At 41.3% G+C, this 22,860-nt stretch overlaps 1 protein-coding gene across 4 annotated transcripts in view; it reads right to left on the bottom strand.

The window, feature by feature from the left end:
* Positions 1–1,742: 1,742 nt before the first annotated feature.
* Positions 1,743–22,860, bottom strand: part of UBR2 (ubiquitin protein ligase E3 component n-recognin 2) — a 138,134-nt gene continuing 117,016 nt past the window's right edge. For all 4 annotated transcript variants that reach the window (XM_007972547.3, XM_007972548.3, XM_007972546.3 and 1 more), the window contains 11 exons: positions 19,933–20,029; positions 19,625–19,692; positions 17,642–17,777; positions 16,962–17,052; positions 15,433–15,563; positions 14,273–14,381; positions 10,669–10,725; positions 8,895–8,972; positions 6,851–7,021; positions 5,565–5,666; positions 1,743–4,201 (listed from right to left, as the gene is read on the bottom strand). In XM_007972547.3, the coding sequence (XP_007970738.1) occupies positions 4,060–4,201; positions 5,565–5,666; positions 6,851–7,021; positions 8,895–8,972; positions 10,669–10,725; positions 14,273–14,381; positions 15,433–15,563; positions 16,962–17,052; positions 17,642–17,777; positions 19,625–19,692; positions 19,933–20,029 (1,182 nt within the window). In that variant the 3' untranslated portion in view covers positions 1,743–4,059. The remainder of the gene's footprint in view (positions 4,202–5,564; positions 5,667–6,850; positions 7,022–8,894; positions 8,973–10,668; positions 10,726–14,272; positions 14,382–15,432; positions 15,564–16,961; positions 17,053–17,641; positions 17,778–19,624; positions 19,693–19,932; positions 20,030–22,860) is intronic.

Raw genomic sequence — 22,860 nt, 5'->3', positions numbered from 1 at the left:
AAAGATGGCTTTCAATGACAGCGCAGGCAGGCAGGCAGCAGCACTGTGTTAGGAAGAGAAAAGTGTCTGTCGAATACTATGAAAGTCCAGGGAAGAGAGAGGTGCCTTCCCAGGTCACAATGGATAGACTGGATGGAAGGGGAAAAACATGTCAGACCTTAACTCCTGACAGCATTTTATCCTGTCCATCACAGAGGAGTGTAAACAGCAAAGTTAGAGATTAGAGAATGCTGAGCTCTCAGGATGGCGTCAAGAGGAGGATTAAGATATAAGTGACAACTTCTAGCGATTTACCTGAGGGAAGTGAAAATTCAGGTTTGTACAAAAACCTATCCATGAATGTTTGCAGCAATCACCAAAACAATCATCCAAACTCACCCAAATGCCCTTCATCTGGCAACTGCCCAGAAGTCCACAACGGAATGCTACTCAGCAATCCAAAGGAACAACAGGGAGGACCCAGATGTGTTCTTCTTTAGTGAGAAGCCAGACTCCAAATGCTACATACGATACAATTCCATTTATATAACATTCAGGAAGAGGCAAAACAAAGGGAGAGAAAAGCACTGGTAGCTGGAAGCCAGGATGAGGCAAGAAGCTGACTACAAAGGGGACTTTTGGGGATGACAGAATTGTTCTGTTTCTTGATTGTGGTTGTTAAACTGTATGCATTTGTTAAAATGTATAAAACTGTACACTAAAAAGTTAATCTGTTTGTAAAATATACCTCAATAAATGTGACTTAAAAAACAAGAGCAGGAACAGGCCAGATACAGTGGTTCACACCTATAATCCTAGCATTTTGGGAGGCTGAGGCTTGAGAATCATTTGAACCCAAGAGTTCAAGACCAGCCTGGGCAACACAGCGCGACCATATCTACAAAAAACAAACAAAAACAAAAACAAAAAGCAAAAAACAAACAAACAAAAAACACAGGAATTAGCCAGGCGTGGTGGCATGTGCCTATAGTACCAGTTATTGGGGAGGCTGAGGTGGGAGGATTGCTCAAGCCCAGAAGGTTGAGGCTGCAATGAACCAAGGCTGTGCCACTGCACTCCAGCCTGGGGGCAGAGCAAGACCCTGTCTCTCAAAAAAAAACCAAACCAAACCACCACCACCAAAACCAAGAGTAGGAAGAGAGAGAGGAACGAGTCAGAAGGGGCTTCATGAGTTCCTGGAACTAAAGACAAAGAGTAGTGAAGGCAGTAGGCTGGGAGCAGCGTTAATGACCAGGAGGCAGGGCAAGTGCAATGGAAACCTTGCTGTTTTAGTTTGATGCTCTCAAGAGGATTTCAAAAAAACAGAATTCTCATGGACAATGACTCCCCTAGGAAGACAGTGTAGCTGCCTTCCTCTCTCTCTCTCAAAAGCAGGAAGTGGGGAGTATGTAAGGACAAGGACCTTGAGATCACCAGGTAAGGATGAACAGGAGTTTAAACCCAGACACAGGTCTTGGAGTGTCCTGTTTCCCACTGATTTGAGTTCCAAAATGGTCCAGAAAGGTCACACGCTGTCATGGCTAATGAATATGAAATTAATCAGCTGAAATGATGATCACACTTTATCTGGGAAGGTCAAGATAGTTTGGCTAATGGCCATAATTGACACTAATAATATAAGCTTCTTAAATTTAAAGCTAATACAGATATCCCACTATATTTGTAGCAAGGTGACACGGGGCACATTGCTGTGGCAGGTTAAGTGTGTAAAATGAAACAGAAAGATATATGCTAACGAAAAGTAATGCCAACACCTAAAGCATTTATTTGGATATCTTTGAACTTTTTACATATGATACATTCCAAATTTTACAAGTTGTCCACAGATATTAAAGTTATAGCCAATTTATTAAACAGATATGATTTTCCCTGATACGGAAAGCATGTTATATAAACATTTCTACAATAAACATAAAACATGCAGAACAAATCATAAAACTAACATGATTTGTAAGGTAGGAAAGACAACTACCTCAACACCAGAAAATAAAAAGGTGTGTATGTTGCAATTTCATGTAAATTCATCTTCTCCCAGGCTCGGTGATATTCTCAGAGAATGGAATCCAGAGACACCCTTTGCTAACTCCAGGCTCTAGGAAGTCAGGCCGGAAAGCTGAGTATTGTTTTGATTTCGTGAAAATGTTTATAATCCACTTGTAGAGAGAGAAACCTGGTCTTACTATTTTAAATTTTAGCTTGGTGAACATCTGAAAAAAAGCCAAAAGAAGCTTACCTTAAAAGCTAAAGAAACTGGATGTGACAGAGGCCAAAATAAACATGAATTATGCCACCTATAGCCCAACCAACCAGATCTTATGAAGGCCAGAAAAAGGGGGAGACAGCTGGATTCAAATGTGAATTTTCTTCCTGTTGGTTCTCCTCTCAGCTAGGTGAGTCAGTCCCAAGCAAGAATGGTGACGGGTCATCCTCCTCTCAAGAGGGGGCGGTTCTTTCACACACTACCTTGGAGAGGAATGTGGCTTCTATATCCTCACTTATTTTAGCCTCAGGTCCGGATTTCTGACCTTCTTCCTGCTATACTGTGGAACAGTGCCTAGTTGACTGGTAGCTGAGTGGAACAAAACTTGTAATTCAAAGAAAACTGATTGAAAGGGTCACTTGCATTGGTTAAAAAAAATCCAAGAGCCTCTTATTATTCACTTGTTCCTTAGCCCCACCTTATACAGGCTCAGAATTTATTCCTCTACTAAGTCTTCAGTCACTCTCTGCATGTATTCAAGCTCTCAGCAATCATACATCAAACAATAGTAGCTGTGTGGTACATAATAATTATAAGCCATTTTGTAAGTGGCTCTTGTTCTAGGAAGGCACCTCAGTAAGAACAATCTTCAAAAAGAATAAAAAGCCTGGGTGCCAGACCATCCCAGGAATGCACTAAGTGAGCCAGCAAGGAAGCAGCAGCTTGTCTGTTCCAGGAAATGCTGGCTGGGTGGGAGTGGGTTCTCACCTTCTTTAGTGTTTGACTTTAGATGATATACTCTGCCAATTTAGCCTTAGAAATAACAAGAGAATATTACTGTCTGAAACAGGATATTCTAAAAGAATACAGATAAGAAAATTAGAATACTCTTTTAGAATACCTACTATTTTAAACTTAAGCTTGGTGAACATCTGAAAAAAAGCCAAAAGAAGCTTACCTTAAAAGCTAAAGAAACTGGATGTGACAGAGGCCAAAATAAACATCAATTATGTCAGCCACAGCCCAAACAACCAGATCTTATGAATGAAGGCTTCTCATCTGGATATTAGGATATTCTCAAAGAATATCCTAAATTTTTAATCCATACTCTTTTAGAATATCCTAAATTTTCTTCCTAATTCTAAAAGAATATCCTAATTTTTAAGATCACCCTAAGTTTTTGGAAAGCCCTTTAAGTGAGTTTTCTCAAAGCCGAAAGTCTTGCCATAAAAAAAAAGAAAAAAAAAAAACCCTCCAACAGCCCTGAAAAACCAGCCAGTACACTAGCAAGCCACCTTCTCCCCACGGGCTTCTTCTGCATGTGTGTCCCCCAACTCTCTCATAGTCAACGGAGAGAAGGGAACACTGCCTTCAAAATCAACCACTTTGCTCCTAGAAGTAGGTCCTGTCAGCGGAGGGGACACCAACCCAGTCCCAGTGTTGGGCCACTCAGTGAAACCAGGAAGTATGACCCAACAGACCACAGAGACTTTGTTTCCTGCCTCTGTTGAATCAGCTTCAGACCCACAGTTCACTATCATCAATAACGTGAAATATCACATAATGGCTGGGACTATGCAGTCAGACCCCCACAAAGGGGCTGGGATCCAATCTAGGAAAAGAAGCTCCTTGCTCGATCTTAAAACCCAAGACGTTCTATTTGAGGGGCACAGCAAACAGTGCAAGAAAATCTGCTGATGGAAGATGATTTTCATCAGTCCTCAGAACCAGAAACTATAAAACTGGGAAAAAAAGTTTAAATAAAGAATTTATTTCCAAATTCAGCAGAACTTCTTTCTTTCTTAAAAAGCCAACTAGGCTAAAAAAATCCAAGTTTCTGTTTTTTGGTGGTGCAATAATTATAAATGTTGCCAGTCAATGCCAACCAGTGTCTGATTGGCTTCCTGTGCATGTCCAATTTCCTCTGTGACACTGTGTTGGTGCCAGAGCTTCTGAATCTTCTTGAATCGCTCTTTGCATAAATGTAAAGGATTTCCCCGTCTAGAAAGAGAAGACACATGTCACTCAGAATGTGTTCTGTTTATTCCATTATAACCCAACCCTTCCTGACTTAGGCTAGGTTACAAGTTATTGGTTTTAGACTCCCTGCAACATTTCTGTGTGGCAGCTGACTGTGGCTATTAACAAAAATACTAGCTCTGTTTGCCAAGAGCAGGTAAAAGGGAATAAGTGCTGAAAGAGGAGGGAAAGATACACAAACCACACTTACTCAGAATGAGATGAGGGAATAGAGGTTGCGGGGGATCAGGAGGGTCTGGGTTGAGAGGCTAAAACTACCAATTCATTGTCCATTTTATTGGTAACACGTAAAAAGGAAAGGGGGCAGAGGAGAAGGTGAAAGAATTATACGAGTAAAAATGTTCCTCATAGATTTTACTAAGAGCGCGAAGATAAGAAAAGAAAAGAAAAGAAAGAAAAGAAAAGAAACGTTCCCCAGATGCCATCTTTCAGCCACACTCTCAGTGAAGCAATCAACTGAGAGTAACTTCCAGGTCCAATTTAAACACAAGTGCAAGCTTTGGTGGGTTCCTGCCTGGGACCAGTGCCCTGAGCCAGGTACCTCTGCTCCTATTTCTGGGCACAGCCATCCTCTCACTCACTAACCAGACTCTCTTCCTCTAACAGACCATGCTGAGAACAGTGGGGGACACCATCACTGGGTGGCACATGGGCAGAGCCTCGCAGTCCAGCGCCTGGGGCAGCTCATCTACTTACCTTGCTTGGGTTTCTAGGCCTTCAACATCTGCTACTCAAGGCTGGACACGCATATCTATGGAGGTTAAAACTTCTATCTCCTTTAGACAAAAGAGATGGTCTAAAAGAAGTTCTTTAGTAGTGCTTGGGGGAAAGGAATTGTTAGCTTACAATATACTAAAGCTACCAGAGTAGAAGTAACTTAGCCTCAAATATTGTTATGTTGTTCTATATGTTTTAAATCTTTGTCCCCCAGATTTTAGTGTAATAAGCACATTTGTTAGCAATTAAGATTTTCTCAAACACTAGGCCTCCTCTATACAAGGCCACACAAGTCAGAGTGGGCCATCCCTGGAGTGCTCTGAGCTGGGATGCCATATGGCAATTCAAACAGTTCTTTGGAGTGATAAATGGAATAAAGCTGTACTCTGTCCTATTCTCTTCCCTTACCTATCCTGATGTTCCTCATGGCATTCTGAAGGCTGGGAAAAGAACACCACACCAGGCTGCCAGGGCACCCTTGCTGGAAGACTCCACTGATAACACAGCCACCTCTTCCAGAACCACCACAGCCCTCCACCCTCAGGACGTCAACACATCCTGAAGGGTGCTGCGGGCCCTGAGTCAGCTGACTAGGATGGGTTCTTACCTGAGTCCCTGGTCGGTCTCCCCATAGTCATCAAGGTAAGGAGGAGAATAAAAACAGCCTTTGGTTTTCCCGGCTAAAAATAGCACCTGACATTCCCGTACTCTGTAGAGAGATCATCCAAACGTTATACATTTATACATTAGTAACCAACGTTTGTATTCAGTTCCAAATAGAATGAAGTCTTATAGTACTGCTACTTAAACCACTATTATGAGGAAGTTATCCATTAAAAAATGTGCACAAACTAGGAAATAGGTTGAATCGAGACAAATTTGTGGCCCCTGATTCCTTTGAGAGATTTGCCTTTTTCTGGCATTAACAGTTCAGTGCAATTAAACAGGTATTTATTGAGGACCCAATATATATAAGAAATTGTCAAGGTCCTGGGGGGGATGACTAAGCTACGGATACAACCTAAGCTCCAGAGGAGCCCACACTCATGTCACACCTCTGCTTCAAACCCTGGAATGGCTTCCACCTTGCCCAGAGATGTCACCAGCACACAGCAGGCCCTGGATTCTCTCACCTGTGCACAGCACTCCAGTGACACGAGCCTCCTTGCCTTGAGCAGGCAGGCATATTTCTACCCCAGGAACTGTGCAGAATGTTCTGAGTAGAATGTTCTCCCGCTTCTTTAGGGCTTTACTCAGAAGTCATGTTCTTAGGAAGCCTTCCCTGATCTACTAAAATTAAATCTCAAATTTAGCTCCACAGCTGCCATTTCATATTCCCCTCTCTGCTTTATTTTTTCTCCTTAGCATGTGTCACTATCTAAATTTTTGTCAGTCTTGCTTGTCCTCTCTCTCATTAGAAAACGAGCTCCATCCATGAGGGCAGAGATCTTTGCACTGCGGACTACTGCATTCTCAATGCCTAGTACATAGTAGTCACTAATCACAAGCTGGCATGTAGAGCTGTGATAATATGTACGAATGGAGGTAAAATCCAAAAGCCATGAGGACATGAGGACACAACAGAAAGTAATTCTGACTGGATTTGTACACAAAATCAGAGGTTTCATGTTAGCGGGAGACGTGAAGGAAGAACAGAACTGTCGCCTATGGTTGGGGGAAGAGGAGCGGGAATGGTGACAATAAAAGAACCAACACAGAGTTGGCATGGGCCAAATGTGAGATGTGAGGAGACGAGGAGCTCCATGTTTCTGGAATGAATCAAACACAGAACAGTGCTCTCAAAATTCCTGGCAATGCAGTAGTTTCCTGTGACACCCTAACAGTCAGATACTGAGGCAGATCCAAAGCCAAAAAGCCCCTGCAGGTCCTTACCTCAGGAAGATGCCCACTCCAGAGCCACAAGAGTAGGTGTGAGCTGTGCAGGCTCCTACATCCTCCCCTTCCAGCTCAGTCTGGCAGCAGTAGCTCTGGGAGCACAGCAGAGATCCACACACAAGGCACAGAGTTGGGGCTCTGCTCTTATCACCACCTGATTTGGGGCACCTCCAAGGGATAAAAAAACCCACAAGTCATTGATCTGAAGAGTGGCTAAAGAGCTAGTGAAGAAAACACCAGGCCAGAAAAGAATTCTGCAGTATCAAGTAAAGCCAAAGCAGCGTATATCCTACAGTCTATGCAAATTTATTCCTAGAATCAGGAATAGGAAACACCTTGCACATATATACAGAGACCATGTACTGGAAACACTCAAAAGAATCAATAACTGGAGAAAAAAATAAATAAAATCATCAATAGAAGAAAAAGATAAATGGTGCCACTGCCATATAATAAAATACTGTAGAGCAGTGAAAAATCAATAAAGTTATACATGACAATGCAGATAAATCTTAGAAACAATGCTGAATGAATGCAAAATCAGCTGGGTGCAGTGGCTCACGCCTGTAACCCCAGCACTTTGGGAGGCAAAAGTGGGTGGATCAACTGAGGTCATGAGTTTGAGACCAGCCTGACCAAGATGGTGAAACTCCGTCTCTACTAAAAATACAAAAATTAGCCAGGCATGGTGGTGCGCACCTGTAGTCCCAACTACTTGGGAGGCTGAGACAGGAGAATCACTTGAACCTGGGAGGTGAAGGTTGCTGTGAGCCAAGATCACACCACTGTACTCCAGCCTGGGCAACAGAGTCACACTCTGTCTCAAAAAAAAAAAAAAGAGTAAAAAATAAAACATGCAAAATAACAATATATGCTGTTTAGGAACAGAAACCTATTATGGTTAATGTATAGGAATAGAATGCTTAATATTCCATTTAGAATAATAGTAGGTATCTTCAGAGGGAGGAGGAAGAGGCAACAAGAGAAGAGACAGCTGGGGAGCTTCAACTGTCTAGGTAATGTTTAAGCTCTTACATTATTATATTCTTCTTTTCTTTTTGAGACAAGGTCTCGCTGTCACCCAGGCACGATCATGACTAACTGCAGCCTCCAACTCCTGGGCTCAAGTGATACTCCCACCTCAGCCTCCCCTATTATTCTTTATGCTGCTTGTATGTTAAATATTTGATACTATATTAAAAATTACTGCTGGGCGTAGTGGCTCACGCCTGTAATTCCAGCACTTTGGGAGGCCGAGGTGATACTAAAAATACAAAAAAAATTAGCTGGGCCTTGTGGTACGTGCCTGTAATCCCAGTTACTCAGGAGGCTGAGGTACGAGAATCACTAGAATCTGGGAGGCGGAGGTTGCAGTGAGCCAAGGTGGCACCACTGCACTCCATCCTGGGTGATAGAGCGAGGCTTGGTCTCAAAAAAAAAAAATTACTAAGGGCTGTTATTACTTTAAGTGCAATTATTAAACATTCATGAATCAAACTTGCTCCTCCTACTCCCATTCCATGTCTTATTCTGAAACATAGTGAAATGATGCTTTTATAAGTTACGTAGTATAGAGTACTACAGACGTTCTTCTTTTTTTGAGACAGAGTTTTGCTTTTGTCACCCAGGCTGGAGTGCAATTGCTCGAACTTGGCTCACTACAACCTCCACCTCCCGGGTTCAAGTGATTCTCCTGCCTCAGCCTCCCGAGTAGCTGCGATTACAGGTGCCTGCCACCACGCCCAGATAATTCTGTATTTTTAGTAGAGACAGGGTTTCACCAAGTTGGCCAGGCTGGATCTCCTGACCTCAGGTGATCCACCCACCTCGGCCTCCCAAAGTGCTCGGATTACAGGTGTGAGCCACTGAACCTGGTCAAGTTTCTTCTTTTTTCCCTTTTTTCTCTCCCTCCTCTCATAAAGTACTAAAATACGATTTCTCTACCCAAACAAAACAAAGAACAACAACAAAATCCTTCAAATTCTTTGTAGAGAGGTGTTTTCCAGTGGCAGGGATGTTCAATGCTAACAGCAAAACTTACGAGAAATTGGATGCTTGATTAATGAGGCTGCTGTAATCCTCTGGAAGGTTTATTAATTTGTTAGATTCTCTTGGATATCTGAAAAAAAAGGGAAAAATTTAAAAAATGCTCCATTAATTTAGGTCATATTATACTATGAGGCACTTCCATGTGCACATACCTGCCTAGCCCGGGTAACACGGTGTGGCCTTTCACTACTTTACCTATTGCCAAGACAAGAAATGGAGTTAAACGGAAGGGGGGATTATTTTAAACAGTAGTTCTTAATCGTACCAAAATCACTTGGGGGAATTTTGAGGCGATAGACATGCTAGGGCTTTAACTTTAGAGAAATTAGATTCAGTAGGTAGTGGCCTGAGTATTTTTTCAAGTTCCCAAGGTTATTCTGATGTATACTTCTGGTTGAGGATTACTGTTCCATTTATTAAGAGTTTTCTGACATAAGGGTGCAATCACATGAAATTGGATATTCAACCATTTTTGACTTATAAACGGACATTTCATGTGGTCCAACCTAATAAAATTGGAGTGTTATTTCCGGATGTGTAAAAGCAAACAAACAGGACAGATAATCTCTAGTCTTCTGACTTTTATGGACGGTGTATTTACCAGAACTAAGAGATATAGGTTGAGTATCCCTTATCTGAGATGCTTGGGACCAGAAGTGCTTTTTGGGTTTTGAATTTCTTTAGAGTTTGGAATATTTGTATTACTTCTGTTTGGATTCTGTAGTAAAGCATGCTCTACCAGATCATAACAAATGCATCTCAACTGTTAATCCAAGTTGACTATCTCTAATGTTAAAACCTGAAATCTGAAATGCTCTGTAATTTGAAATTTTGTGAGTGCCAACATGATGCTTAAAGGAATGCTCATGGGGACATTCCAAAGTTCAGATTTCTGGATTAGAGATGCGCAACCTGTACAATAACAGTTGAGACATATCTTGTTAGGATCTGGTAGAGCACACTTTACTACAGAATCAGAATAGAATTAATGTAAAAAGAAATGAAGGAAAAATAATGATAAGAAATGACTGGCCATGATTTGACTGATAGTTATTGAAGGTGAATGACAAGTATGTGGAGCCTCATTATTTTGCTCTTCACACTTCTGAAGAGTTTTCCCATAATGAAAGACAGAAAAAAATAGAGCTAAGAAAAACCTAGGAGATGCGTTATATATTTTTTTTTTTTGAGACGGAGTCTCGCTCTGTCGCCCAGGCTGGAGTGCAGTGGCCGGATCTCAGCTCACTGCAAGCTCCGCCTCCTGGGTTTACGCCATTCTCCTGCCTCAGCCTCCCGAGTAGCTGGGACTACAGGCGCCCGCCACCACGCCCGGCTAATTTTTTGTATTTTTTAGTAGAGACGGGGTTTCACCGTGTTCGCCAGGATGGTCTCGATCTCCTGACCTCGTGATCCACCCGTCTCGGCCTCCCAAAGTGCTGGGATTACAGGCTTGAGCCACTGCGCCCGGCGCGTTATATTTTTTAAAGCAAATATATAATATATATAATATACATAACTTTGTTATTTGCTAAAATATAATAACTTTATTTGCTTTCTCTACCAAGAATGTAGTATATTTATGTTCATAATTCTGACTTTGATAGACTCTTCTCATTAGATTAGGAAGAAAATATGAAGGCAACATATCTCAACCTTTTGGAACCACTGAAGGCGTGGGAAGTCAGTTTCTGAAGGAATACAGCACTTATATCCTGATTCCACCCTTTCTCCCACCCCAATCAAGTTTTTGAGGATCTTTAACTTACCTTATAGCATCTCTTTCACCTTCTAGATATCTTTTAACTTCACTGTTATGGCACCAACTTTAATGTAAACAGAGGGGGAAAAACACAAAACACGTTTACTTTTAAAGGGTTAAAACCAGATTTTTTTCCCCTTCATAGCCAATAAGAGGAAAATAATATTCTTGACCTAACATACTTACTTCATCAAAAGAAACCTGAAGAAATACTATTTTGCCTACAACTTTTAAAATCAGGAAAATATTCTCTAAAAGCAAGAATGCTTAAATATATTAAGATTTGTGGCTATAAACATCATTATCTTACTAATTTGGATACTCTAGAAAAACTAGTCTATATTAATTTATATTAATGCCAAGCTAACATTATCTAGAGCTAGAACACTCATATTAAAAATAAAACTTTTTTTTTTTGCCAGGTGCGGTGGCTCACATCTGTAACCCTACCACTTTGGGAGACCGAGACGGGCGGATCACAGGTCAGGAGATCGAGACCATCCTGGCTAACACAGTGAAACCCCGTCTCTACTAAAAATACAAAAAATTAGCCGGGTGTGGTGGCGGGCGCCTATAGTCCCAGCTACTCGGAAGGCTGAGGCAGGAGAATGGCGTGAACCTGGGAGGCGGAGCTTGCAGTGAGCCGAGATTGCATCACTGCACTCCAGCCTGGGCAACACAGCGAGACTCCGTCTCAAAAAAATAAAAAAAATAAAAAAAATAAAAACAAAAATAAAAAAAAACTTTTTTTGGCCAGGTGCTCATGCCTGTAATCCCTGCACTTTGGGAGGCTGAGGTGGGAAGAGTACTTGAACCCAGGAGTTCGAGACCAGCCTAGGCAGTATGGCAAAAGTCCTTCTCTACTAAAAATACAAAAATTAGCTGGGTGTGGTGGCACGTGCCTATAGTCCCAGCTACTTGGGAAGCTGAGGCGGGAGGATTGCTTGAGCCCAGGAGGATAAGCTGTGACTGTGCCAGTGCACTCAAGCCTGAATGACAGTGAAACTTTTTTTTTTTTTTGAGACGGAGTCTCGCTCTGTCGCCCAGGCTGGAGTGCAGTGGCCGGATCTCAGCTCACTGCAAGCTCCGCCACTCGGGTTCCCGCCATTCTCCTGCCTCAGCCTCCCGAGTAGCTGGGACTACAGGGGCCCGCCACCTCGCCCGGCTAGTTTTTTGTATTTTTTAGTAGAGACGGGGTTTCACCGTGTTAGCAAGGATGGTCTTGATCTCCTGACCTTGTGATCCACCCATCTCGGCCTCCCAAAGTGCTGGGATTACAGGCTTGAGCCACCGCACCCAGCCGACAGAGTGAAACTTTAAAAAATAAAATTGTTTTTTCTTTTTCAGTGTGGTAAAATATATATAACATAAAAATGACCACGTTAACCACTTCAAAGTCTAATGTTCTGTAGCATTAAGTACATTCATATTGTTGTGCAACCAGCACCACCATCCATCTCTAGAACGTTTTCATCTTTCCCAACTGAAACTCTGTAATCATTAAATGCAAAATTCCTTCTCCCAGCACCTGGCAACCACCATTCTACTTTCTGTTTCTATGAATTTGACTACTCTAGGTACCTCAGTGAAGTGGAATCATACAGTATTTATCCTTTTGTGACTGGCTTATTTCACTTAGCACACGTCCTCAAGGTTCATCCATGTTGTAGCATGTGTGAGAATTTCCTTTACTTTTCTTTATGAGACACAGTCTTGCTCTGTTGCTCAGGCTGGAGTGCAGTGGTGTAATCTTAGTCTCACTGGAACCTCCACCTCCCAAGTTCCAGGGATTCTCCTGCCTCAGCCTCCCGAGTAGTTGGGACTATGGGTGTGCGCCACCACACCTGGCCTACTTTTAAGACTGAATAATAGTCCATTGTGTGTGTGTGCACACATTTTGTGCATCCATTCACCTGCTGGACTTCTGGGTTGTTTCCATCTTTTGGCTATAAATGAATAACGCTGCTATAAATGTGGGTGTATAATATTGATCTGAGTTCCTGCTTTCCGTTATTTTGTAATCTGTACCTAGAAGTAGAATTGCCGGATCATAAGGTAACTTTACGTTTATCTTTTTGAGGAACTGTCATGCTGTTTTCTGTAGTGGCGCTAGCATTTTCTATATCCCATGCATGAGGATACCAGTATACCAGTTTTTCCACAACCTTGTAAAAATTTGTAATTTTCTTCTTTAAAAAAAAATAATGGCCTACCTAATGGGTGTGAAGTGGTATCTTAGTGTGATTTCCCCAGTGACTACTGATGTTGAGCATCTTTTCTTTTGCTTTTTTGGTTATTTGTCTTCTTTGGAGAAATGCCTATTCAAGTCCTTTGCCTATTTTTTAATTGGGCTTTGTTGTTGTTAAGTTGTAGGAATTCTGGATATATAGAGTCTGGAATTTTTCTTTTGATACAGGGTCTTGATGTGTCATCCAGGCTGTAGTGGAGTGACATGCAGCTCACTGCAGCCTCGACCTCCAGGGCTCAAATGATCCTCCCACTTCAGCCTCCTGATAGGTGCATGTCACCATGTGTGATTAATTTTTAAATTTTTTGTAGAGATGGGGTTTTGCCATGTTCCCCAGGCTGGTCTTGAACTCCTGGGCTCAAGTGATCCTCCCACTTCTGCCTCCCAAATTGCTGGGATTACACGGGTGAGCCACTGTGCCTGGCCTATTCTGGATGTTAATCCCTCATCAGATATGTGGTTTGCAAATATTTTCCCCCATTTTGTGGACAGAACAGCAATGTATTTAATTCAGTTACTAACTTGACATGATTGTCAGGCCAATTTCTCTAGACTTCACTTTTCTCAAATATAAAGTTCAGAGTATTGGACTAGATAGCCTTAAGAGTTCTTTTGGCTTTAAAAATCTATGAAAAGCTGAGTGTGATGGCATGTGCCTGTAGTCCCAGCTACTCAGGAGGCTGCGGTGGGAGGACTGTCTCAGCCCAGGAGTTCAAGAGCAGTCTGGAAAAAATGGCAAAACCCCATCTCTTAAAAACAAACACAAAAACAAAAAAACCTATGGAAGAGAGTCCTTAACAAGTAAGTTCATGTAAGGAAATCAACATTTCTACCACTATTCCCCTTCCATGCAAATTTGTTTATGCTATTCACTAGCTTGGCAAAAAGTTGACCGAAAAGCCAGATCCTTACCTAAAAAGGCCTACTCATAGGCTGGGTGCGTTGGCTCACGCCTGTAATCCCAGCATTTTGCAAGGCTGAGGTGGGTGAATCATTTGAGGTCAGGAGTTCGAGACTAGCCTGACTAACATGGTGGTCAAAAAAACTAGCCAGGTGTGGTGGTATATGCCTGTAATTTCAGCTACTTGGGAGGCTGAGGCAGGAGAATTCCCTGAACCTGGGAAGTGGAGGTTGCAGTGAGCCAAGATCATGCCACTGCACTCCAGCCTGGGCGAAAAAGCAAGACTCTGTCTCAAAAAATTAAAAAAAAAGAAAAAAAAAAAAAAGGCCTCCTCCTTAGTTTGAATTATTTGTGTTGAATTCTAGCAGGGTCATTATTTAAGAATTTTGCTACATATGTGATACCTAAAGTTTGGTTCCATAGAACTATTTAATACAACGAAGAAAAATATATAATCATTACCTTTCAATCAGTGAATTCATTATCTCACTATTTTCTTGAAAAAGGCAAATGAGGTTGTTTGGTAGGGAAAGATAGTTACATAAATGTTCAAAATGGCTTGTTCCAGGAACTGCAAACGAAGAACAAGAAAAGAGTGCATATAACAACTAAGGGCATATTCCGCATGAGAGTTAAGCAATAGCAGGGCTTAAAAAAAAGATGAAAGAGTTCCAATGTGCCAGGTACGTAACTTGTAGGAAGTTAACAGAATGGCACGTGGAAGGAATCCATGGAAAATGACGCAATGCATTGAGAACAGTCAGGCGACTCCTACATCAAACTGGTCCCAATGTCCTGGTGTCTCAGCTTTATCATTTGCAAAATGGTGTGCCTGCACAATCTACTGCACAGGGTTATTGTAAACATTAAATGATAAAAATAATGTATGGGTGCTCTGGAAAAGGATCAACCAATACAGAAATACAAGCTGGTTTTACCATGAGACATGGATTTAAATACCAACTCTAATCATCACTGCAAATAATCTGGAAGATTAAATTCTTTTATATGGCTCCTGAACAACTAGCTGAATGGAAATGCCAGTTGACAAACTTTAGAGAGTAGCACTGCATGCAGGTATTCTATGGCCAGTGCCAGGCACTGTGATGATACAGAGAGACAGTCGAGTCCACCTTCATACTACTTTTATGGAATGAATCAAAACAGAACATGGAAAACAACTATGAAAGAGTAAATGAATTCCCACATTAAAATCAGATTTATGTGCAATTATGGGTATTCTAAATTTTAACGCCATGCATGTTTCAAGTTAAAAATCACATGAAATTGTCAGTTTTCACCTTTTCAAATCTGAGGAACCTTGTTTATAAATAATACATAACTGAACATTTTAACATCTGAGAGCAAAACTACGATCTTTACAGGAGAAGTGCTTTGCAGGTGTAAAAACATTTACATAGGAGTTTGCCAGTCACTGAGATCCAAATAAATGGAGACATATGCATAAACATACATTTTATGCTATAAATGTGTACATCACCATAGTCAATTAGCTATGCTTTGAACTTTTAGTCAATTTTCATTTTTGCAAGTGATCTTTATATTTGCTGGAGTAAAGGATTACAAACTCTCCCTACGTTTTGAAAGAAAGTATAAATTACCTTGAATGTCGGGTGGGGAAGGAACTCCATTTAAGTAATGAAAAAATAAAGCGGAACACTTCAGGAAAGGCATGATTCCAGCTCTGACACTCCTCCACAGATGCCAGCCGGATGGTATTTCCTTCAAGGCACTAAAAAAGAAAAAAAAAGATTATTGGGAAATCTACTAAGAAAAGGTCACTGTACTTACAGCACAGTGTGAAAACAAACTTGACTGTCATTTGGAACTGATGGCATGTATGCTTAAAAGGAGTGAGTTAACAGGCAAGTGTGTGTGTGTTATTATAGGAGGCTAGGTGTAAGTGGTGACATAGTCTCCAATGCTGTTATTAAAATTTATAAAAGTAATATAGTGACATAAAGAGAAAATGTGGAAAACGAAAAGTCCAGGCTGGACTCAAACTATTGGGCTCCAGCAATCCTCCCGCCTCAGCCTCCCGAGCAGCTGGGACTACAGGCACATGCCACTGCACCCAGCTCCTAGGAGCCATATTTTAAATAGATTTATAATATTTTGGAACACATCCACCACTATATCCAACTATTCCCCCTGCCAACACTTAGATTGCTTTCAATTCTTTGCTAATATAAATAATATCACATATACATCTTTTTCTTTTTGAGACAGGGTCTCACTCTGTTGTCCAGTCTGGAGTGCAGTGGTGTGATGGTTCACTGCAGCCTTCACCTCCCCGGCTGATATGACTACCTCAACCTCCTGAGAAGATGGGACCACAGGCACATGCCACCATGCCTGGCTAATTTTTGTACTTTTTTGGTAGAGACAGGGTTTTACCACGTTGGCCACGCTGGTCTCGAACGCCTGGGCTCAAGTAATCTGCCAGCCTCATTCTCCCAAAGTGCTGGGGTTACACGGGTGAGCCACCGTGCCTGACTGGAGTTTCCATCTTTATATGCCTATATGTTTTTTTCTGTATGTTGAATTATTTTGTTAATGTAGGTTCTCAGAAATGGGATAATTTATTCAAAAGCAGACATTTTTATAGGTTCTTGACTTTACAGATTCTTGACATATATACTGTTGAAGGCTAAGCAAACTACTGAATTGCTGTTTGTAGCAAATCATGACTCTTAACCATACATGAAGTTCTAGTAATTTCATTTTATTCCTGCCACTACTGAATATTACCTTAAAAATAAATTATGCCAATTTAACTTGCAGTTTTAAATTCCCATTCTGAATGAGACAACGTAAGTTTTAGAATATCAACTTTCCAAAGTACATTTGGTCTGTCCTCTAGCCTGTGCCAGATCCTCTGAGCAAATGAAGGGTTCCACAGCCAAATAAATGTGGGAAGCTCTTCATATTATCACCTTTCTCCCAGATTTCCAATTATGTTAGTATATGAATAGCTCAGAAAAGCCCTGCAGATTACTCCACCTCTTCTTTTAAAAACATGTCAACAGACGACAATTTCCCCTAATTAACAAACGAATTCCTTTCTCATGCTATCATCATCTAGCAATATTTAGGGAAATGCGTTATCATGCAAAGGTAACTAGCTCACCTTCCCGTATACTGGTGAAGTGTTTTATACAAAGCAAGAACTGCTGATTCTTCTTCACAAGTGGGATTTTCTTGATCCATGCCATTCTCTTCTGAAAGATAAGGAAATACTAGTACTCTGTATTTTTCAATTAAGTGTTACCAAAAGGACTGAAGACATTAAACATGCAAATATATTCATAAACTCACATATAACATGAAATATTCTTAGAAAACATGCAAAATTTTAATCCCTCAAGTGGGAGCACAGTATTGATCTCCATCAAACCAAACAACCAGCTGGCAGGTTTTAAGTAACATCAAATAAATATAGTCTTAAAAGTGTATGAAAAACAAGAATTTTGAATGCAAAACATAATTTAATGATGAATTCATGTGGGCATTAGCAAACATGTAAGTTAAAACAAAATTGGCATTCTAAAACATAAGATTCTAAAAGATTTAATTACTATCCTACACAAATATTACTCAATGTATGAAATTAAAACTAGAAAGATTCACATTACTAGGAAATTTTAAGAGAAAGAAATGTTTCAAAACTTTTCGTATGAGGATACACAGAAAAAAATAGCCTAATTCAGGTATTATTCTCATCCAAATACCTTTTCCTCTAATACTTTTTTTTAAACTCAGAAAACTCAAGTATTTCCTTCAAGAAGCTGACAAAAAGGCAAGAGTTACCTGTACATGAGGTAAGTAAGATCTGTATGATGTGTGCCATAGTAACCAGATGGAAAATGTGAAGGTCTCCAGTGCCAAGGCTGATCCCTGAAAAATCCTGACACTGCAACGCAGGGAACGCAAGCACCAAGCCCACCTAGGCACCAAACACAGGACATCAGACAGATCGCCTTTCCTTTCACAGCTAAGCACATTTCCATCTTCTTTCTTTTACCTTTATTTTGATTTTTTTTTTTTTTTTTTTTGAGACAGAGTCTCACTCTGTTGCCCAGACTGGAGTGCAGTGGCGCAACCTTGGTTCACTGCAACTACCACCTCCTGGGTTCAAGTGATTCTCCTGCCTCAATCTCCTGAGTAGCTGGGATTACAGGTGTGCAACATCACGCCTGACTTTTTGTATTTTTAGTAGAGACGAGGTTTTGCCACGTTGGCCAGGCTGGTCTCAAACTCCTGACCTCAGGTGATCTGCCTGCCTTGGCCTCCCAAAGTGCTGGGATTATAGGCGTGAGCCACCGCACCCGGTCACATTTCCATTTTCTTACTGTGATCCCTCCTGAGTTCAGCTCCTCCCTTTAAGAAATCTTTGTTCTTAAAGAAAGGGTATGCATGTTAGAAAATCCAATAGGACTGGCTACATGAAATGCCGTAAGAGTTACAGGACTCGATGGGCACTATGATTTCATTAATCCAGTGGGTCCCCTATACATAGCTTATTGTTAACAAAAACAATATCCTAACTCTTTCCAGGGAGTAGGCAGTTGAAAAGACATGGGTTTTGGATCCATAAATATCTAGATATGAATCCTACCTCCTCCTATGAGCTTTTTTACACAAATTAACATCTCTGATCAGGCCTCAGTTTCCCTATTGGTAAACTAGAGACAGTATGTTACATGTACGTGGTAGAGATGTGTGAATGTATGTAAACGCTGGCAAGTACACAAATGCTAGCTCTGTTGGCCTGCTGCTGTCTGCATGGCATTCTAAGTGGTGGTGGTTTTAGTTGCAGCAATGAGAACAGTAATAGCCAGCATTTATTAGGAATATATTGCTCTAAGTGCTTTACATGGATTGAGTTCTGACACAGTCATATAAAGTAGGTACTAATCAACTTAAAGGTGCAGAATCTGAGGTACAGAGAATAAGGGGACAGCACTTGGGGCTGCTGGATGTGGTAGTACACTCTGTATCCTGTGCAAGGGAACCCAGTTGAGGTAGGGCTGAAATTTGACTAACCACTATTTGGATAGCTGTGTGTCTTAGCACCAGGATGTACCAGCTCAGAGGACATACCTTTCCCTGAATTATAAGGGGCTCTCTGCTGCTAAGTAGTGTGACCACACTGCCAGAGTTTTGAAAATGTACAAAAGCACTATATCGGCCAGCAGCAGTGCTTCTGTTGCTGGTTTTTTTTTTGATGGGGTCTTGCTCTGTCATCCAGGATAGAGTGCAGTGGTGCAATCTTGGCTCACTGCAATGTCCACCTCCTGGGTTCAAGTGATTCTCCTGTCTCACCCTCCTGAGTAGCTGGGATTACAGGCGTGTGACACCGTGCCCAGCTAATTTTTTGTACTTTCTGTAGAGATAGGGTTTCACCATGTCGGCAAGGTTGCTCTCAAACTCCTGACCTCAAGTGATCTGGGGTGAGCCTTGCAAAGTGCTGGGATTACAGGCATGAGCCACCACCACCTGACCAGTTGCTGGTGTTTTTATCTCTTTACATATTAAAAGCACAGAGAGGTTAAAATACTGACTGACCTCAGCCACAAAGCAAAATAAGAGTCAGAGGATGTCTCGACAACAAGGTCAAGTCTCTCAACTAGGTTCCTAAATATTTTCTTTTTGAGGTTTCTCATAAAAGAATTATACTCAGAAGGGGTAAAGAAATCATATAACTCCTTCCTGTCTGCCACTACACTGCTCACCAAACCTAAGGTAAAGTTACATAGTATGACATAGAAGTCCAAACTACAAAATACCCACCAATAAATGAAACATGTCAATATCTAATATGCATGGAAGTTCTTCATGGCTGTCATTAGGCACCAATGCTAGAGATTTAAAGAAAAATACATTAGGATATTTCATATGCCAAAATATGTTAAAATGTTTATAATCTGCTTTAAATTTATCTTCTTGTGAGATACGTGAGAATTTATAAGCTACAGCTTATATATAAGACAACCAGTACTACTAAATATTTAATTCATTATTGAAAGAAGCTGTACCATTAAAAACAAAATTTCAGAGGAGAAATTACCATAACATGTTAAAAATGTATTAATACTCACATGCAAAAAGTTTACAAAAATGTCCTTGCACCACTGAAAGTGATGCCACTGTCCAGTGTGCTGCGGCAAATCTCGTCAATGACCTAAGACAGTCATCCTAAAATAAAGAAACCAGTACAATTAACAAAAAAACCAACAGGCAAAGCAGTTCTCTTTCAGGAATGCTAGTTCAGAGCACAGCTACATGCACAATGAAACTGCTCTAGATGGTATGGAACTAAATCTACGACATCTCCATGACATGCCTCTAACACAGGATAAATGGAATAGGAAACGTCTAAGTGTAATGCTGAATAAACGAAATCTATCCCTTTGCCACCATGTTGCTGGTTTTCTCTGGAAAAGAAAAGAATACAGAATATATGCATCAGACCGAAAGCAAGGGACACTCCCAAGATGCGGATGCAGGCTGGGAGCAGTGGCTCACGCCTGTAATCCCAATACTTTGGGAGGCCGAGATGGGCAGATCACCTGAGGTCAGGAGTTCGAGACCAGCCTGTCCAACAAGGAGAAACCCTGTCTCTACTAAAAATAAATTAGTCAGGCATGGTGGCGGGCGCCTGTAGTCTCAGTTATTCAAGAGCCTGAGGTAGGAGAATCGCTTGAACCCTGGAGGGAGAGGTTGCAGTGAGCTGAGATCACACCACTGCACTCCAGCCTGGAAAACAGAGCAAGATTCCATCTCAAAAAACAAATAAACAAGCCAAGATGCGGATGCAGTATTTCTCTATGTTTATTCTAGAGAGATACTCTAAAACTTGTATTTCTTATGTTTATCCTAAAGAGATACTCTAAAATGTGGATACTCTTTCTTAAAATGTAGAGTATCCTAAAGAGATACTCCAAATATTGGGGAAACTGTCCAAGAAGATGGTGGCACAAATGAGGGTGCCCGCAGCTATTAGAAACTGTTATGAGGACTAAATAAGCAGTAATAAGAAAACTCTTGATTTAAAGAATACCACAGAAACAAAGCTACATGTGAGTACCAACTGAAATCAAGAATAAACATGCTAATGGAAAAAGATGGAATGTGGTAAGTAGGTGACTTTATTCTTCCTGCTTGTTTTTACATTTTCCAAATTTTCTGTAATGTTTGGTTCAATAAATATTGAGGTCCTACTATATACATTAGGTCCTGGTTCTGAAGATCTTCAAATAAAACCCATTCTCCCTCTCCTGCTCTCAAAGAGCTTAAAGCCCTGGGGGTGGGAAAGGAAGAAAGTCGGGAAGGAGACAGGCATCACAGATGAGAGATCTCTAACTCACAGTACAGGGCTCAGAGGGCTTTCTAAAGGAAGGGAAAGCTTAAACAGCATCTGAAAAAGTAGCAGTCTGCTTAGGGTACTCTAGGCAGAGGAAATGGAATGTGCAAAGGCGTGGGGACAGCACTGAGGAACTGGCAGTGATTCTACAAATCTGGACCACAGGGCTGGGAACTGGCAGGAGGTGATAATGGAGAAACAGGTTAAGTTTGTAAACGTATGAAGAATATGATCAGGATTGCTTTTGAGGAGCCCCTCTGATAATGTATTAGAGAAGGGTGAGATTCTGGGTAAAAACTGCTACTCTAGGCAAGAAATGATGTGGGGCTGAACCAAACAAGTAGCAGAAGGCATGGTGAGAATTTGTCAGACTCTGCTGGCCAAGTGAATAGGAATGCCCAGGCTAAATAATGTATCTAGGCCGGGAACAGTGGGTCATGCCTGTAATCCCAGCATTTTGGGAGGCTGAGATGGGCAGATCACCTGAGATCAGGAGTTTGAGACCAGCCTGGCCAACATGGTAAAACTCCATCTCTACTAAAAATACAAAAATTAGCTGGGCGTGGTGGCGTGCACCTGTAATCCCAGCTACTGGGGAGGCTGAGACAGGAGAGTTGTTTGAACCTAGGAGGCAGAGGTTGCAGTGAGCCACGATCGTGCCATTGCACTCCAGTCTGAGTGACAGGGCAAGACTCCATATCAAAACAAAAACAAAAACAAAAACAAAAACAAAACACTTCAATTTTCTGGTTTCTCCTGGATGAATAGTGGTGAAATTAACTAAAAGACGGACTATAGGAAGAAAAATTAATTTGGATTGTTGAATTTTAGGTACCTGTAGGAGATCCAGGTGAAAAAATAAAGCAGGCAGAGAAAACCTAGGCCTAAGATAAAGATCTGGGTTGGAGATACACAGGTGGGGATCATTTGGATATAACTGAAATCAGAGGCATAGATGGGGCTGATCAGGGAAGAGTATTAGATGGCAGAACTCTGGAGGTTTAAAAATGACAACTGCAGGATGGAGGAGGGAGAGGAGGCTGAGAGGCAACAGCCACAGATGTACAAAGAAAGCCAGGAGCGTCACAGAAATTAAGAGAAAAAATGAGTTTCAGAACGAAGAAGGAATGGAGAGAAATAAAAAGTTTCAGAACGAGCAATTAAGTAGAGGTTTCAAAGAAAAGGGCTAAAAAATGCTCACACAAAATGATAATTAGGAGATCATTTGGTGAACTTGGAAAAAGATATTTCATGGAAGTGATAAAGTGTTAGAAGTGGAGCCCAATTGCAGGCGTTGAAGTATGAATGGTTAGCAAGAAAGTGGACCTAGAATATACATTCTTCTTCTTCTTTTTTTTTTAAGATAGGATCTTGCTCTGTTGCATAGGCTAGAGTACAGGGGCATGATCGTGGCTCACCGCAGCCTCGACCTCCCCAGCTCCAGTGATCTTCCCAACTCAGCCTCCTAAGTAGTTGGGACCACAGGAACATGCTACGCCACCACTCCTCGCCAATTTTAAAATTTGTGTAGAGATCAGGTCTCACTATATTGCCCAGGCTGCAATATTCTTTTTTTTTGAGATGGAGCTTCACTTTTATTGCCCAGCCTGGAATGCAATGGTGCAATCTCAGCTCACTGCAACCTCCGCCTCCCAGGTTCAAG

This window comes from Chlorocebus sabaeus, chromosome 17, assembly GCF_047675955.1.
Source record: "Chlorocebus sabaeus isolate Y175 chromosome 17, mChlSab1.0.hap1, whole genome shotgun sequence".
Classification (NCBI taxonomy): Eukaryota; Metazoa; Chordata; class Mammalia; order Primates; family Cercopithecidae; genus Chlorocebus; species Chlorocebus sabaeus.
The sequence above is the reverse complement of the archived record's forward strand: the minus strand, read 5'-3'. Positions and strand labels throughout refer to the sequence as shown.